This window comes from Aythya marila (assembly GCF_965140915.1).
Source record: "Aythya marila genome assembly, chromosome: 2".
In the NCBI taxonomy this organism is placed as follows: Eukaryota; Metazoa; Chordata; class Aves; order Anseriformes; family Anatidae; genus Aythya; species Aythya marila.
This window is the reverse complement of record NC_139043.1, coordinates 67,826,139-67,844,653: the sequence shown is the minus strand read 5'-3', so window position 1 is coordinate 67,844,653 and position 18,515 is coordinate 67,826,139. Positions and strand designations below refer to the sequence as shown.

At 41.1% G+C, this 18,515-nt stretch overlaps 1 protein-coding gene across 2 annotated transcripts; it reads right to left on the bottom strand.

The window, feature by feature from the left end:
- Positions 1-602: 602 nt before the first annotated feature.
- LOC309875251 (CLIP-associating protein 1-like) lies at positions 603-13,175 on the bottom strand (the record flags this gene model as incomplete). 2 transcript variants are annotated; one of them, XM_082754416.1, is made up of 3 exons in its annotated part: positions 603-648; positions 4,988-5,108; positions 12,996-13,175. In XM_082754416.1, the coding sequence occupies 2 exons, from the start codon at positions 13,173-13,175 to the stop codon at positions 5,001-5,003; spliced, it is 288 nt and encodes a 95-aa protein (XP_082610542.1). In that variant the 3' UTR covers positions 603-648; positions 4,988-5,000. The 2 variants fall into 2 exon arrangements, with proteins under 2 accessions (XP_082610542.1, XP_082610541.1); XM_082754415.1 differs by lacking the exon at positions 603-648 and having other exon boundaries at positions 4,587-5,108.
- Between the last annotated feature and the right edge of the window lie 5,340 nt (positions 13,176-18,515).

Below are 18,515 nucleotides of genomic sequence, written 5' to 3'. Positions count from 1 at the left end.
TTTCTCATAAGTGATTGTGTTACCTAGAAGAAATAAACATTTTAAGTATAATCGGCTTATGAAGATGTGCTTCATTTCAGATTAAGTAAATCAACTCGACAATCCAGATTTATCAAAATCCATTTTCTTTACTGCTGGTCATGGCTTAGCTGTATGCTTTAAAGCTGATCTATCAAGTTCTGATGTCTGCACCAGAGTCAGCTGAGTCATCTTTAGATCATGCTTTTAAATCTCCTGACTTAAAAGTTCATGTTGCCAGAAGTCATAGGCAGAGGACAGGATGTAAGCTGTTTGTGCCACCAATATTTGTCAAAAATTGCTGATCTTGCTAGCATATATACCATACTATAAGGTATGCTGCCAAGATCAACAACTGGAAAAATTCAAATTTGAAATTCAAAAACAAACAAAAAATTTGAAAAATACAATGCGCGCACACACACACAAAAGGCTAGAACATAACTTTATTTGAACTGTCATCAGAATTTAACATATATATGCATAAATACGTACAGGCAAAATACCTCTTGAATGTTTTCTTTTTTAATGTCTAGACTGGAAGCAGCCCAAAATGGGAACGGCAGTTTAAATCCTCAGCTGTTGCTTCAGAAAGATAGTGTTCTTTGTGTACAGGTGAATTTAACACAGCTGAAAAAAATGTAGTGGATTAAAAGTCAATTTTTGTAGCCTATCAATTCAGGGAGAAGTATTGTACTCTGTTACAGCAAGGAAGTCTTCGGCTAGGTATCACTGTGTACTTGACTGCACATACTTTGATTTAAAAAAAAAAAAAAAAAGTTGTCATAGAAGGTAAACTTTAATCTGAGTACATACCGTTTGATACTTGAAAGTAAGAAAGATTGTGTGCTGGTAACAAGCTGTTTCCTCTGACTTGTGCCTGAAGTTATACTTGAAAACAGTTTGTGCATTAAGTTTAAATGTAATGACCGAGGTGTCTCAAGTCTGCAGTGATGTACAGTTTTACTCTGAAGTCTAGTAAATGATGTAGAGAAGCTTTTTCTTTCAGGAACGCTTTTTTTTTTTTTTTTTATTTCCCCATGCTTCTGGTTGTTCATTGTAGCCACTGAAGACTTTTAGAAGTTACTTCATGAAGTTACTTCATGAATACTACTAAGATTTATTAGTGGTTAAAAGGAATGGGTAATACTTCCTTTTGTGTTCCTTTTGTGAATTGGAAAGGAAGTGTTAAGGCCAAGTGAAAAAGGGAAATTTTGAAAGAATAAATGGATGATCATTTTAAAAATGACATTTATTTTAATTTGAAATCTAACTTTTAAATTTAAGTTACTTAATATCACCATTGTACAATCTGTTTCCAGATTATCCATCATCATAAGGTATACTGTTGAAGCTATCAGAGCTAAAAATCACAAGTCTTTTAAAATAACTTGATAACTTGGTTGAAGGTTTCTACTCATTGAAAATGTGCTCAACTTACATACAGATAATGCAATTTCAAAAGTTCTTAATATTTTTGTTGTTTTCAGAGGATAACCGGGTATTTATGTAACTAAACTTTTGACTGTGGCAATACATAGAAGAGCAAATAATTCTTTGGAAATATTTATGGAATCCACTTAAGATAGTTAGCTTTTTTCTAATTGTAAAATAGATAAAGTATTTGACACCTATACTAAGGACTGCAACAGTTGAACTGTAAGTTTTATGAATACAGCCACTGTTATGACCATCCCGATCTGGCTGTGCAAATAAGGAAGGGTCAGAAATGGGAGTCTAAAATCTTTAAAAATGAAGAAGGCAAAATTAGTATCCATTTAGCCCATGGAAAATGGGCCCATGTGTTAATTGCATGATTGATGTTCTGCTTTCTGAGCTCCTGCACATCCAAAGCATGCCATGTCACCTCTTCTTATGGGGGTGTTTTGAAGAACAGGTTGGAATTAAAGAAGTGAATGGCCCAGTCAGGGTCTAGGCCTCTACTTCCTTCAGAGACTGAACCAAACAACCACTAGTTGGGTTGAGGAGTTGGGTACATCCATCACACCCTGGTAACAAAAGCTTTATACTCTGTGAACTCAATTTAAATGTACCAATGTATACATAAAATAAAGCTAAAATTAATACTTGAGTGATGCATATTCCTGTAGACTGTAATGGTGTGTTCCTGCAAGCATCTTAGTTCTGCTTCATAAATGCTTCATAGATATAAGAAAACCCTTAGTGGGACCTATGTTGGCATAAGAATAATGTGGTGTGAGTAAGACTTTAATTTCTCCTCTCTTCCTCCGTGGTCTTAATACTTCCAGCCTCTGCATCTGCTGGTTAAATTTTAGCATATGGGGGGAAAAATGCTGGAGTAAATAAAATGTATGTAAAAGGCTAGGTAGAACAGAATCTGAGCACCCGCTTCTGTGACTGTAATAAGGATTTGTTTATGCAAGTGGATATGCATAATTTAGAAGTGGTGACCAAAAAAAAAAAGCAGATCGATTTTTTTTTTTTTTGTAGTTAATCAGATTGTCAGCTAGCAATTTAATACTATTTGGGAAAAAAATACTGAGTCAACGTAGGCGAAAACACTTGCATCAGTTCATTTTGTAGACCTGCTGAAGCATAATGATGCTGTTTGTTCCTGTTTCTGTCACATGCATTTCATTTTTAAGGAAGCTTAATTCACTATAAGTGTATTAATTACTACTTCTTGGAGAAGCCATTTTGACAAGTTATAATGTAAACTTTGTAATGCCTGTCTTAAATAAGATATGGTTTTATTTGCTTTATATTAAGTCAATCAGAATGTTTGCTGGTAAAATTTTTTTTCTGTGCAGAAATTGAAATTACTGCTTTTACAGACTGCATTACAACAGCTAATTTCTTCTGAAGAGCTAAGGAGAGTATTAAAAGGTTGCTACAGCTTAAGGTAGTGTTTCTTTTTGTTGTTGTTGTTTTTATTATTTTTAAGATAATGTTGCTTCCAAGACAAGCCTTTCTTGCAGAGGGTGGAGACACAAGAATGGAAATTGGTCTGGAGAAGAAGACCAATTTCATTATGTGATTTGGAAAGTGAGGTCCCCTTAGGCATTCTACTTGGTCAGATTCCCTTGCTTTTAAATATGAAATGTTTCAGAAGCGGAGGTTTCGGAGGTATTAGAATGTGAACAAGTTGCAAATTCTCATTCGTCAGTCTTGTGGATATACTACTAGCCAGTTCTCTGCAAATTTATCGAGTTACCACTATAACCCTTTCCTTCTCCTGTTGAGCATCTGTCAAAATGTTCTTTGAAGATGCACAAAAAAAGGCAAATTCCACCATTCCTGAGTCTTTTGCAGCCAACTTGACCAGATTGACATCTTTGGCTAGATGTGTTTACCAGAGTAACTGATGTACCAAGTGTTTTCCTCTCCCTAGCTATAGCATGTGGAAGTAGAATAAACCTAATCACCTGTCAGTCAGTTATTACATCCTATAACGGTACAGAACCCCCTCTTCAATGTTATTCTGTTTCTCAGTCACTGTGTAGGTATAAGTAGTGATTATTTTGTGTAATGTTAAATAGCCCATTTGGTGGAAAAAAAAATATCTAGAAGTAAACGTGTGTGTGTGTTTGTTTGTTTGTTTATTTTATGTGTTATAAATGTGTGTAGCTCACTCCTTCATTCTTCCTCCAGAAGAGTTCTATCTCAAACAGAAGACACTTGAGGAAAAAACAGTTCAGTACCAAGACAGGGTCCTGCATTTTAACCTGTGCAAAGGAGTAACCTTGTGTTTGTCAGGGTAGTTTCTTTGCTGACAGAGAAGATCCAGATCAACTAATGGTTCTGACTGACTGACCTGCCTTATGAAGATCAGTCTTGTAAGCAAACAGATCAGTCAAAATAACATTGGAGTAAATGGTGAGAGAAACCTATCAATTTCCCTTGAAATGTTTGCAGGACCAATTTTGCAGGTTGACTCTTTTTGCAGGATGTTATCTCCCACGGAGAAGCTTCCAAACTTCAACTGCATCAGTAGTTATAGTGGAAGAGGAAAATGCCTGAAATTCCTAGTGCAAGCATTTATAAAACATACTTGCATTTGTGTCTAAGCAAGTACATAATTATTATGCCCAGGGCTGAGCTGCTTGTTTTCATATTTAAGACTTCAAACCTGACTCTACCTCCCAGAAGTCCTCTTAGAAATACACATTTCAAACGATTCAGTTCACAGCATGCCTTGAACTTGATAAATTTTACTACTTTATATTTTCCAGCCTGGGTGATCACTTTGGGAAGTTGGAAGGAGGTCTTTGGAGGTCACTAGCAATTTAATGTGAACTCCCTTTTTGAATCAGTAAGACAGTTTAACTTTGTCAGCACCTGAGTACAGATTTCAAGTAGGTTAATATTAAAAGACTTCCAGTTTTCTGGTTTTAATTTTTTTTTTTTTTCCTAACCAGATTAAACTTAACTTTTCAGTCTTCGGAGTGCCTCTGATAACTGAAGCCATCCAACTAATTATTTGAGTAGTGAAAAATCTGCTACATCTCAACTGTAAACATCAAGATACCCTGTTGAAAATTCCAGTTGAAAAAATAAATGGTGGGTCCCTGTTGTAATTTTTTACTAATAATAACAGTAATATTCTGGTTTTTACTGTAAGTCTGAGAGGTGACTTTTCAGTAAGCTTGTAGTGCAATAGTTGAATGTGTTCCTTTTTGAGGGGCCTCTGAGCACATACAATGTAGTGTGGATCGTGTCTGAAAGGTACTTCAAATAAACTGTAAAGGTGAGATTAATTACTCCAGCAATTAAACAAAAAGGGTAAAGCAAACATTTATTAAATTGCATGATGGGCTGTTGTTTCTGCTGTCAAAACGCTAACTTAGTCAATTAATCTTTTAACACTTCTGTGTTTAAGCCTTTCCAGTTTTGAACATGAGACTTGTGGAGCTGTGAATTTCAAATAAATAACTCTTATTCAAGAAAAACAACAAACCTTTAATCTGATTGTAAAACAAGTCCTTACCTATAAGTCAGACTTAATTCTGAAAGTGCAAGAGGAATGAGTACTGATAGCCATCTTCCTTCTGAAACCAAGCAGTCCAGTGTGACCCCTCTGAAAACCCAGTACTGATCAGCACTGTAATCTAGATGAAAATATGCAAGTACAGCTCATTAAGAGATTGTTGCCCCTAACTTTGGAAGTCCACATGAGATAAGGAGATGGTCTCTGCTAGTGAAGTCTCAGAGTTAGTGAAACAGTGAGCCTCATCCAACTATGAACACACATATTTGAGTCTTCAAAGAGTATCTTTGCTGTTTGGTAAAGTGGCTATTAGGAATTTTAACCTAAAAGTATGCAAGATGCCGCCTAGTGTAAGGCTTCCTCAGGCTTTGTTTCTGCAAATTTTCCTCAAAGTGTTTGACATTGGTCTCCCTTGGCTAATAAAGATTCAAGCTACTGATTTCACTCTACACCTAAATTAAGTATTTAGGACTGAATATATAATAGCCCCATGGGGAAAAAAAAAAAAAAGCAAAACCATGGAGATGGTGCTGCACCTTTGTGAAACTATTAGTGTATTAGTGACTGTAACGCTGTTTGCCCTATTACTTCATCTGAATAATAGATGGATCATAAGCAGGTTATATCATCTGATCTTTTCAGCTACTCTTCCGTAATTGTCAGGAAACTTTTCTCTCCAGGGTCGGTTTCACAAACATGCAATTTAATAGGGGCATGGTCAGATTGCTCGGCTTGTACTGTTACATGAAAGTGATGGCTGAGAGTTTATGTAAGTCTCAAGACCCTAAGAGCATGCACCATTGGGAGGATGGGTTTGGAAGGTCATAGCATTTGCATCTAGAACATTGTGTAGAAGAGCCTTGCTAAAAGTGAACTGGATGTTAGTTTTGTTCCTTTCCCTGGCGGTAAATACTTTAAAATCTCCGCAGTGCTTGCATAGTCTCTGCTCTTTTGTAAACAGCACAGGGTCCTAAAAGGCTGATAAAGCTTTAGAACAGCTTTATGAGTAGCTTGCTTCTCAGTACTTTTGATTAACTAATAAAGTGTCACTCTATTGTCTTGTCATTCACAGGTTGTTGTGGCTATTGCAGCAGCACTGCAGGAAGGCTGTAATTTACCTGCACTGGTCTCTATTCCTATCTGGTTCTTCTGTCATTCTGTAACTTCCTTGTTACAGTGAGTATAATATTAAGTAAGAATATGGGATGTATTTCTTTCATTACTGTAGTCAGCTGAGGTATACAGGTACAAAACTGCTCTAGGCATGCACTGTCTCATATGCATACTTACTAAGGTAATACAAGCTGGAGTGAAGGCATAATTCCTCATTAGTACTGGTCTCTCAACACACAAGTGCAATCAGAAGCACAATGTAATTAAGAATCCTGGAATGTTCTTCCTTTCCTCAGTTCCCAGAAGGGCACTATGGGCTGTGCTTCTCCTGTTAAATCTCAAGCTGCAACCCGTATTTTGTACATGAATGCTAGAATTTTGTCTATCATACTCGTAAAGGTGGTTTGTTTTGGTCTCCTGTTCCTTCCCCCTCCTCTCCTGCAGGGTACTTGGCCAGTGAGCCAGAATAAATAATTAACAAATAAATAATTAACAACAAATAAATACTTGCTGCAGCCATTTCATGATCTGTTTGTTTGCACAGACTAGTCACTGAACAATGGCTAATAATAATAATAATTAAAAAAAAGTATCTTGGGCTGTCTTGTACTCAATTTATGAGCAACAGTAAAGGGACTACTTATCTACAAAAGGCAATACAATGCCTAAATGAAAAGGGTAAGACGCCCAATTTGAAGAGATGGGTTTAATCTTTGCAGCTAGTGGTTAACACTACATCCAGACAAGTAGTTATTTGTAATATACAGCAAAACAACTTGTTTGCCACCTCCTTATTTTGTCATTTACATTATTTTCAATACACTGTGAAAGCATGAATGTTTTCTGCGTATTTTGTTTTTAACCAGTTAAAGAATCTTACAGCTACTTTCTGCTATCATTTTCTTTAGGGTTAGGTTAGTCCCTCTCAAAATCCCTAACTTGCCTGGTTTATTTTCAAAACATTGAAAGAAGTAACAGAACTTGCAAAAATCTTTCATATTCCTTGAGACCACAGATGTCTAAAGGAGCACTGCTTTGCAGGGACTCTTGCAGCTTTTGAGTCCTCAGGAATGTGACACATTGTTATTGCAGTTGCCTAGGAATATTTTAGTTGCAGGTTTATCTCATACATGAACTACTTCCCTGGAGACCACACTGCATTCTTGATTTGCATGGTGTCTCATTGCTAGCCAGCACTGTTAAATTCCTGTCCTTTTGGGATCCTGTCTTGGAGACTGACTTTCTACTTTCCCTTAGTAGCCATTAAGTTGCTATTGAAAAAATGCTTGCTGTTCAGAAAGGTGCACAGTGGTGTCTGGCATGGGAAAACAGCACTGTAGTCTACAAAGTTTCAGTGATGCATACACATATATACTGACAGTCATCTCAGGAAAAGCAGAGATGTTTTTGTTCCTGTCTTTGAAATCACAGAATCATAGAATATCCCAAGTTGGAAGGGACCCATAAGGATCATCAAGTCCAACTCCTGGCACCACACAGGTCTACCCAAAAGTTTAGACCATGTGACTAAGAAAGCGATTGGACTGTGCGCTAAATTCAGACAGGCTTGGTGCAGTGACTATGTCCCTGGGGAGCCTGTTCCAGTGTGCAACCACCCTCTCGGTGAAGAACCTCTTCCTGATGTCCAGCCTAAACTTCCCCTGCCTCAGCTTAAAACCATTCCTGTGGGTCCTATCACTGGTGTTTATAGAGAATAGGTCACCTGCCTCTCCACTCCCTCTCATGAGGAAGCTGTAGACCACAATGAGGTCCCCCCTCAGCCTCCTCTTCTCCAGGCTGAACAGGTCCAGTGCCCTCAGCCGTTCCTCATACATGTACATGTACATCTTACTCTCTAAGCCCTTTACCAGCTTCATCGCCCTCCTCTGGACACTCTCCAACAGTTTAATGTCATTTTTGTACTGTGGTGCCCAGAACTGCACACAGTACTTGAGGTGAGGCCACACCAGCACAAAATAGACCTCCCTCAACTGACTAGCGATGCCGTGCTTGATGCACCCCAGGACACGGTTGGCCCTCCAGGCTGTCAGGCCACACTGCTGGCTCATATTCAACTTGCTGTCTACCACGACCCCCAGATCCCTCTCTGCAGGGCTGCTCTCCAGTGTCTCATCGCCCAGTCTGTACATACAGCCAGGGTTGCCCCATCCCAGGTGCAGGACCTGGCACTTGCTCTGGTTAAACCTCATTTGGTTGGTGATCACCCAGCTCTCCAATATGTCCAGGTCTCTCTGCAAGGCCTTTCCACCCCTCATCCGAGTCCGCAACTAAAGAATACAGAAAAATTCCAAATATGTACAGTATAAGACAGGTACAGAGGAATGCAGTGGCACACACAAAAACAACACGTAAAACCCCAGCTTCCAAAGCACTTGCTGGATTTATACTTCGTGAAGTGCCAAGTCATAATTTGTTTCCAACATACGTTTAGGCAGATGCCGGTGTGTGGTGGTTTTTGGGTTTTTATTTATTTATTTATTTATTTTATTTTTGTCTCTTTTCATTTTTAGTTTTTTAAATCATTTGTTTCTGAGATGAAGAAAACTCTCTTTTTGGAAATACACTGCCAAACAGTCAAGGTTTCTTGCAGTTCTTAAACAGTAGTAGTGTAGACCTTAATTAAGACACTTGTAGGATCGCTGTAGAACAACACTTTTAATCCAGTGTGAACTTTATTTTAATTGAGGACATGGGTAAAGCTGCATTACACGTTTGGAAACAGGTGCACACCATCTCTGCATAGAGGAGTGACCCTCTGAAAGTTATGCTGTTAGGAAAAACTCTTATATTCGTAAGCACCTCAGAAAAAGTGTACAAACTGCAATTTTTCACGCAGGAGAGTTTTTATAACTAGCACAAAAAAAAACATTTATTTTAATCTTGCATTCATTAAGCTGTCATTCCAAACTAACCATACAGTCCTGCTTGAAAAAGTAGAACAAATTTCTATGACAAGGTGATACTCTTAGTGGATGAGGGAAAGGCTGTAGATATTGTCTAAATTTATGTAATGTCTAAATTCCAAACCATATTTTTTTTTCCAGCTATTTATCTTCAACACTGACACTGCCTATACCAAGAGCCAGAGGCTTATATACTCAGTTATGTATTTTTTCAGTCCTCTGTCTCTGCAAGTTTTACAGCTAAATGGCACCTTGATGCTGGTGGCCAGTTTTGCGGGTGGGAAAGACTTTTAAACTGCAAAACCTTTCCCTGTTTTAAGAACTGGAGGGCTCCCAGCATTACTTTTAAACTGTTTTTCATATTATTACTAGCTCTTTGCTTCAGGTACTAAAAGGCAGCAGTGTAGTTTGCATACAATTGGACATGGTTGTATCCTCACATGCTGACTTCTATGTTAATCCTCTGTTTTTGGTTTAACCATGTAGGTTTATGCTAATAATAAACTCTTAAGATAGGAAGGCTGTATCTAAAGGTCAACTATCAACACTTTAGTACTTGGTAGTGGTTGCTCTGACAGGTACCCAAAACGTACTATTCAAACAAAGCAGTTCTACTTTCTCATTATTGAAAATAAAACAATAAATTGTCAGTAATTCCCTTTTCCCTCTCAGGAAGCGCTTAATGGATGTGAGTTGAAGTTTGCTTTTAATGCCATGACATTTTTGTGCTTGTTAAGTAGAAAACTGTAAGCAAAAAGCTTAAATATAATGTTGCTGAAAACTTCTGGTAACAATTTTGATATTTAAAAAAAAAAAATGTTTATTATTTGAGAATTAAGCAAAAGTCAAAATATTTTTCCAAAAATTTTTATACTAAAAGCTTTTCAGAAGAAAGCATATAAATATTTTCATACTACTTGATTTTTAAGTAATATTAACAATAGGAGTTCAGTCTGCCCTAATTATTACTACAGCCATTGATTTATTTTTTTTCTGGGGGGGGGAGGTAAGTGGGGACAAGCATACTCAGTGAAGAGAATATCCGAAACATATTGCAATTCCTTTCTAAATGAACTTCTATATAGTAATGAAACAATTAAAAAAAAAAAAAAAAAAAAACAGTTGATCTGAACTTGTGAGGTCCATTGGTAATTAGGAAGATAAAACTAGCTGATATCAATCACCTCGATTACACTGGGAAACTGCTGATGGTAATTTAAAAACAAAACAATAAATACCCAACTGGACTAATCCTGGCTCTGTGTACAGTAACTCTGCATTCCTGACTAGTTAGATGATCTTTCCTGGAGCAATTTTACGTTCATCTCCCCAGGGACCCATGTCCTCATGTAAGTGTTAACACACGTTCCTCCCTAGAAGTTTTTGGGCATGACCAGCTGAGGTCATGGTAATCAGAGATAAAAAGACCCTTTGGATCACCATGTCTTTCCCCCTGCCAATACAATTCTTTTTTTTTTCTTTTTTTTTTTTTTTTCTCCAGAGATCTATTTTTCCAAACTTTTGTTTTGTGAAAATAGTTCTCAACTGCTTAGAGGCAGTTCTGTGTGTGGGTCTACTTCTCTCAGCTTCCTTTCAGCAGCTTGAGCTTCCTTTCAGCTTGCTGAGTTTGGCCAAACCTGTATCTTCATGAGGTGATCAGTGTCCCTGTTCCTGCTCATTCGTTTTTTTCTTCAAGCCGCTGCTCCATTAGCCTGTGCCTGTTAGTTCGTTTTCTCTTCAAGCCCCTGTTCAGGTGCCATTTGTGGCATAATGACCACATACACACCAGGGTTTCTTTAACGATCAATAACTTTTATTGAGGACAGGCTCCCTTCTTATACCATTAGCTAGACAAGCAGTACTTTCCCACTAGCTATTCATTGGTTAACGAATTTGTCCAGCAACAGCAAACATTTAGCCACTTCCATGTCTTAAGGGTTGGAGAACAAGCAGTTTGAGACAGCAAGGGTCTCGTGTATTGCCCTTCTTTGTTCCTTCTAGCTTGCTTACATCCCTCATGGGTTCATCATCAGGAATCCGATGTCATCATCAACCACGGGGCTTGTCGATCCCCATGGTGATACTCCCACATCCATGCTTGTTTCAGATGAAATAGGAATTTTAGATGCCAACCATAGTTCTCCAGAATATTCTTAATTTTTATTTGGAAACATCAGATGCCGACCAATACTATCATAGACAGGGACACTGATCGCAAACAAACCATCCAAGACTTTATGCTGTTGCCATTAACACTGCGTATACAATATGCTTTCAAATGCAGTTTTGTATGTATAAAGAGCCACCACTAGGTGACATGCAGAAAAGGAGACTGTAATATAGTAAGAACTATAAGAATGGCTGTAACCCTATAAATAGATTTCTATGGCTTATAATAGTTATTAATAATTATAATTCCTATATTATAACAAGATTTTATAATAACCTCGTTTTGACTGAGGCTTGTGAAGGTTATCTGGCCTATTTAATGTACACACCTCCTTTGTTGTACAGTCCTAACAGCCAACATCACTGTCACCATGCATCAACGGTGAGCAGAATGACTTGCTTTACAAAGATAAAAAGAAACAACCACCACAGCACCTTGAAATTTCCTTCTTAGTTCCTACTTTCATCAGTTTAGAAGTGCAGGAAACAACTTTTATGTTGTCCTACTGAGGTAAGTAACCAACCAGTCCCTCTTTACACCAAAGGGTGTTTTAAAATAACTTGCCTAACTTTGACATTTATCAACTGCCAACAACTATCCTCAGATTAAGAATTCAAAAACAAGTACATCATCTTTATCCAACCCATACAGGGAGTTAGTTACTCCCTGTAACTAACCTGACCTTTAGGAACAAATTTGCTCAAAAAAAAAAAAAAAAAAGAAAAAAAAAAAAAAGTGAGATACATGCAAATACAGCTGAGCCTGATCACTTTCAGGCCTCAAACTTAGAAGTGCTATGTGCAAACACAGCCAAGTACATAGCATTGTCAAATCTAAGGAGTAAAAATAAGTATTTCACGAACACACTGCCTTTGCAAGGTGTTCCTTTGTTTTCCTCCAGAGATTACAGAAATAGGAAAAAAAAAAATACCATAACCTCCATGCACTAAGTCTAGAGGTCCTAAGGACAACTGTCTTAGGAGACAAGACAGCAACTCTGGGACCCTGCGCAGCAGGAAGGGCGGCTCTTGCCCTGCTGCCAGACCCGAGCTCAGCAGTACAGATCAACACCGCCACCAGATGACGAGAGCGCAGACCAGCGACAGTTACATACAGCAGCAAATGTTAAAAAAAAAAAAGTAAAAGCACTAAGACGAATGCGATCGTCCCTGGTAATAAAGCTACATTGTCTATCGTTATCGGCTGACCAACAGCAGAAAAATTGACAAATATTACTCCCCCACGTGTCCACCGTAAATACTGTTTTCCTGTATGTCAGCCAAAAGCGCACCAGGAAAAAAAGCCAAACATGAGTCATCATCGGGTAGCTATAAAAATACCGTGTAACTTCTCGTCTATGACAAAGTCACCTAAAGGCGATAGAAAAACTTTAAATTTACAACTGGAACCCGAAGAAGCAATTCAGTCATTAAGCAGAGAGAAATACCAACACAGTGAAACAGCACTCTTTAGGGCCTGCAGGAAATCCTGGGAATCCCAGGAAACGTTACACCAAGCAGAGAGCCCAGCACGGGAAGGGAATGGGAGGGGTAGCAAAAAAAGAATTACTAGCTATGTTATAGCTATGCTATTTCAGGCTAAGGGAACAGTTGGGGGGGTGTCCCCCAAGAGGGAATGTGCTGCCATGTTCAGGCAACGATAAAAGGAACAGAAAGCGAGAAGTGTTAGCCAAAGCCAGGCCAGATTCCCGACTCTCCGGGGGAGGAAGGGCTGGAGGCCGGGCCAGACGCCGGCCTGTCCGTGTGGCCAAGGAGCGCCCCGGCCCCTCCCCGCCCCGCACCTTGAAGTTGCTGGAGTTGACCCACGCCGCCAGCTCGTCGATCACTTTGTCGAGACGCTGCGGGTCCTGCTCCACGTCCGGGGACGCCGCGGGGTCGCGCAGGTACTCGAGCAGCTCCTGCCCGACCTGCAGCCTGCGGCCCACGTCCTTCTGCTGCACCTGCTGACAGAAATGATCCATCCCGGGCGGCTCCGGGCCGGCGGGACGGGGCGGGACGGGACGGGACGGGACGGGACGGGGCTCCAGCTCCTCAGCGCCGCAGGGCCCGGCCCGACCTCCCCCGCGCCACGCCGCGGCGGGGCCGGCCCGCAGCTCGCATCCCCTCGGACCCCGGCAGCCCCCGGTCCCCTCCGCGGGGGAGCTCCGTGCCAACGGCCGTCCCCCCCTCCCCGCGGGCCGGGCTGGGCCGGGCCGAACAGAGCCCCGCAGAGCCGCCGCCGCCGCCGTCCCGGGCAACTTGCGGCCCCGCCGCGGGCCGGCGCCGGACTGACGGGGCGGGGCCCGGCACTGGGCGGGGCCCGGCACGGGGCGGGGGCTCCTCATAGCCCCGCCCCCTCAGCGAGCCCGCCCTCTCCCGCCCCGCCCACCGCCTTCACGCGGGTGGTGGCCCGCCGGAGGAGGCGCATGCGCAGCCCGCCCGCCCCGCTGTCCCCGAGGCGCTGAGGGGAGGGGCCGGGGGCTCTGAGGGGGTTTGGCGGCCGCAAGGGGGGCGGGGGCCTCAGGGAGGGTGCGCGGAGCACGCCTGTGGGTTGGGTGCCATAAGCTCCGTAGCGGCTGGAATTGCTGTTTCGGTATCAGTTTTAAATCACAGACCCACAGAACCATAAAGCTTGCAAAAGACCTCCAAGATTGCCTACTCCAACCACCACCCTCCCACCACTGTCACGCACTAAACCATGTCCCTAAGCACCACGTCCGACCTTTCCTTGAACACCCCCAGGACACCCCCAGGGACACCCCTGGGCAACCTGTTCCAATGCCTGACTGCTCTGCTCTTTCTAAGAAGAAATGTTTCCTGATTTCCAACCTAAATGGCACAACTTGAGGCCATTCCCTCTAGTCCTATTGCTAGTTATCTGCGATGATTAAGGAGGTATTGGGGAGGCATTGGGGAGGCAAGGACAATCCCCAGACATGGACTGTATATCTCGAAACAAGACACTGGACCTCATGATAAGGAAGCGGCAGACGGACAGAGAAACAAACGTAAGGACTATAAATCTCAAAACTGGACATTGGAATTCATTATAAAGATACAACAAATGGAAGAATTAGCAACAACCAGCTCTTGCAATTAAGAAACCTGCCAATTCAGCAGATTCCTGACCAAAGGTGAAAAGTACACTGTGAGGAAGACTCGGGGTCTTCCTCCCAAAGACCCCTGCCCACGTCCCAAAGACCCCTGCCCACAATTCTTGGGAGGCTCTACGCAGGCGCAAGGTGCCAAAAGGCTAATTAGCATAAGAAGCGAGGGAAGGTGGGGATAGGTAATGCATATGTATAGGTGCTTGTAGAATATTGATAGATTGATTGTATAAATTCAAGACTGCTTTCTGCTTTGGGTATGCACGATAGGTGGAGAGATCCCCCGTGCATCCAGCGCTACAATAAAGAATATACCACTTAAAGGAATTTCGGCTTCGATCTTTGAATCAATCTGGCACCCCAGATGGGACGACCTCTCTGCCGGACCGCAGGACCCGCTGGGGACAGGACTCCCTAGGGTACCCCCGGGATTTCCCGGAGGGACTCCTCGACTCACCGGATCACTGCGGAGGCAGACAAGGACCCCATCATTGTAAGTGAGTATATTCTTTATTCTGGTTTGGTTTTCTGGTAGACCGGTCATCTGGGACTGTCCAGTAAGTCGGAAGGTGACTTCTGCAGGACAGTATTTGGTATATACTTTGTGGTTAGTACCACAAGTATATCTGGGGACCTTGGGGTCCATCTGTATCTGGAACTGTCTGTAAGTCAGAAGGTGATCTTCTGCGAGGCAGTGTTTGGTATATACTTTGTGGTAAGCACCAAAAGTATATTTGGGGACCTTAAGGAAAGAGCTCGCTTTAAGGTCCATCTGGAATTGTGTTGTCTATTTCGGTTTTCTGACTCATGGAGTATGGTATTTAACTCTGGTTATTGTTACTGCGATTTTGGCTATTTTCCTGGTGGTAATAGTAGGTTCGTGGCATTGTTGTAAGAAAGATATCGTTACGGTGTTACACAGTTTGGTTTTCTGACTTATCGCATGTGGAATTTGACTCTGACTATTGTTATTGTGATTTTGGCAATATTGCTGGTAATAGTAGTTTTGTGACATCTCTACTGAAAGATATTGCGTGCCCGTATTTTTGTGAGTGATACGTTTTGTGATACGCTTTTGTAAGTAACATGTGTATTCTGAAAGTGTAAACTGGAAACTGGGGGGGCAAACAAGCAGTGAAATTTTAAAGAAAAGTGTGTTAGGATGTGTTTTAAGTCACTGGAAGGATATTGGAGGATCTGCCGGTGGAAGTGTGAACAGGAAAACATTGATAAAATATCGTAATCAGTGGTGGCCGCTTTATAAGCTGGAATGTGGAGAAAAGTGGCCCCTAAATGGAACTTTAAACTATAATATTTTGCTACAGTTAATGTTGTTTTTTGAGAAGCAGAACAGGATGAAATGTTGTATACTGATGTTTCAGCATCTCGGTGGGAAAAGGTACGGAATTAAGTTGGCCCCTGACTGAGCCTTTGATGATGGCATTAGAGAAGTACAGGCTGGAGAAAGATAAAGGAAGTGTTAAAAGGGTTGTTGAAAGTGTTAAAGGTGTTTGAAGTTGAATGAGCAGGGAAAGAGGATGTAGGAATGTTAATAGTTCTGCCTCTGCCCGAGGCAGAGATCTTAAAATCCCGGGTGTTAGCCCTTCAGGGCAAAGGGACCATGATGGGTCCGAGAGAGTTGTCACAGAAACAGAAAACCAGTTAACTCTTAAAACAACCTGAGTTCATGTGCGAGCTCAGATTGCCGATGGGACCGCTCAGGGAACTGTGGACAATTGCATTCCCCTGACCGACCCCCACTAAGACCCGAATCATCCTGAAAATTATGAACGGTTAAGTAAATACTAAAATCTGGATGAATTGGGAATTGAGAATATGCTTCCAACAAGGTCTAAAAGAAACCCCTATGGAATTTTTGGACCAACTCTGAAATGTAATGAAAATAAATAAATAAATAAATAAAACAAAACGGTTTGGACCTGGCTTCGGAGGACAAATTGACTAGCCTTTTCCTAGGATAATAGACCCCTGATTTCAACAGGAATAACGGGGACCTGGGGAATCTACCCTAGTACCTCCGCTGGTTATAATGAAGCTAGGGGAGGAATGGAAGTGAAATTTCTTATTGATATGGGGCAACGTATTCAGTTCTAAATCAAGCATTAATGCCTTCACAGAATTATTATGTTAGGGTAAAAGATGTGTCGTGGTTTAACCCGGCCGGCAGCTAAACACCACGCAGCCGTTTGCTCACCCTCCCCCTCCCTCTCTGGTACGGGGGAGAGAAATGGAAAGTGAAGCCCGTGAGTTGAGATAAAGACAGTTTAATAAGACAAAATAATAATAATAATAATAATAATAATAATACAATGATGATAATAGTACCACTACTAATAATGTGTACAAACAAGTGATGCACAATGCAATTGCTCACCACCCGCTGACCGATGCCCAGCCTAACCCCGAGCAGTCCGGCCCCCTCCCCCCGGCTAGCCACCCCTATATATTGTTTAGCCTGACGTCAGATGCTATGGAATACCCCTCTGGCTGGTTTGGGTCACCTGTCCTGGGTCTGTCCCCTCCCAGCTCTTACTGCACCCCCAGCCTGCCTGTTGGCAGGACAGAGCAAAAGGCTGAGATGTCCTTGGCTTGGTATAAGCACTGCTCTGCAACAATTAAAACATCGGGGTGTTATCAGCACTCTTCTCATCCTAAGCCAAAACACAGCATTGTACCAGCTACTAGGAAGAAAATTAACTCTGTTCTAACTGAAACCAGGACAAGGTGTAACCGAAAAGGCTTGTTTTTGTGAACCTTTGAAGTACAAGTTAGGGAAACAATGGGGCATACACAGATTTTTATATATGCCTAGCTCCTCATGGGCACTCTTAGGCAGAGATTTATTAGAGCAAGTAGGAGCAGAAATTGTCTTTGAAAAAGGGAAAATAGAATTAAGTATAGGAGAAGAACAACTAACAAATGTGTTAAGCTTGGCACTAATACAAACTGACCCTAAAAGTGAAATACCTTTAGAGATCACAGATCAAGTATGTCCAGGAGTTTGGGCTACTGAAACCCCTGAAAGAGGTAAAACTGTGACCTTAATAATTATTAAATTAAAGCCAGGAGAGAAACCCATTAAGGTTAAGTAATATCCTTTGAGGATAGAAGATAGGAAAGGAATTAAAGAGATAATTAATAAATTTTTACAGTATGGATTATTGATTGAATGCGAATCAGAATACAATACACCCATATTGCCAATTAAAAAGGCAGATGAAAAAGCTATAGGCTAGTTCAGGATTTGAGGGCCATAAATAAAATCACTGAGGATATACATCCTAGTGGCAAACCCTTATACTTTGCTGACTAAATTAAAGAATAGTCAAGTCTGGTTTACCGTACTGGATTTAAAAGACGCCTTCTTCTGCCTAGGCTTAGCCACAGAAAGCCAAAACCTATTCGCCTTTGAATGGGAAAATCCCGATTCAGGCAGAAAGACGCAGCTTACGTAGACATTACTACCTCAAGGATTCAAGAATAGCCCCACTATTTTTGGAAACCAATTAGCAAGGAAACTCGAAACATGGATGCCTCCGGACACTGAAGGTGCTTTGTTACAATATGTACATGATCTCTTAATATCTACTGAGACTAAAGGGAGTTGTATTCAATGGACTATAAGTCGTCTTAATTTTCTGGGTTTAAACGGATATCAAGTCTCTTGACAGAAAGTCCAGCTGGCTCAACAAAGTGTGACCTATCTGGGATTTGAAATTTCGGAAGGACAACGAGAACTAGGAACTGAACATAAGGAAGTCATTTGCCAGACTCCAGAACCTCAAATGGTAAAGGAGCTACAAACCTTTTTAAGAATGACAGGTTGGTGTCGCCTTTGGATTTATAATTATGGACTATTGGTAAAGCCTCTATGTGAATTGATAAAGATTAACCAGTCAAAGTTAGTCTGGACTGGAGAAGCACAAAAAGTCTTTAAACAACTTAAACAAGAATTGATGATTTTGAAATATCAAGCAATATTGGTAGAACAGGACAACGTGGAAATTGTGATAACTAATATTGTGAATCTAGCCTCTTTTCTTAGTGATGCTCCAGCACAACCTGTGATTCACGATTGTTTAGAAACTATAGAGACTGTGTATTCCAGCCGACCAGACCTTAAGGAGGAGCCCATGGAAGATGCGGAAGAAACTTGGTTCACGGATGGGAGCAGTTTTGTTATGCAAAGACAAC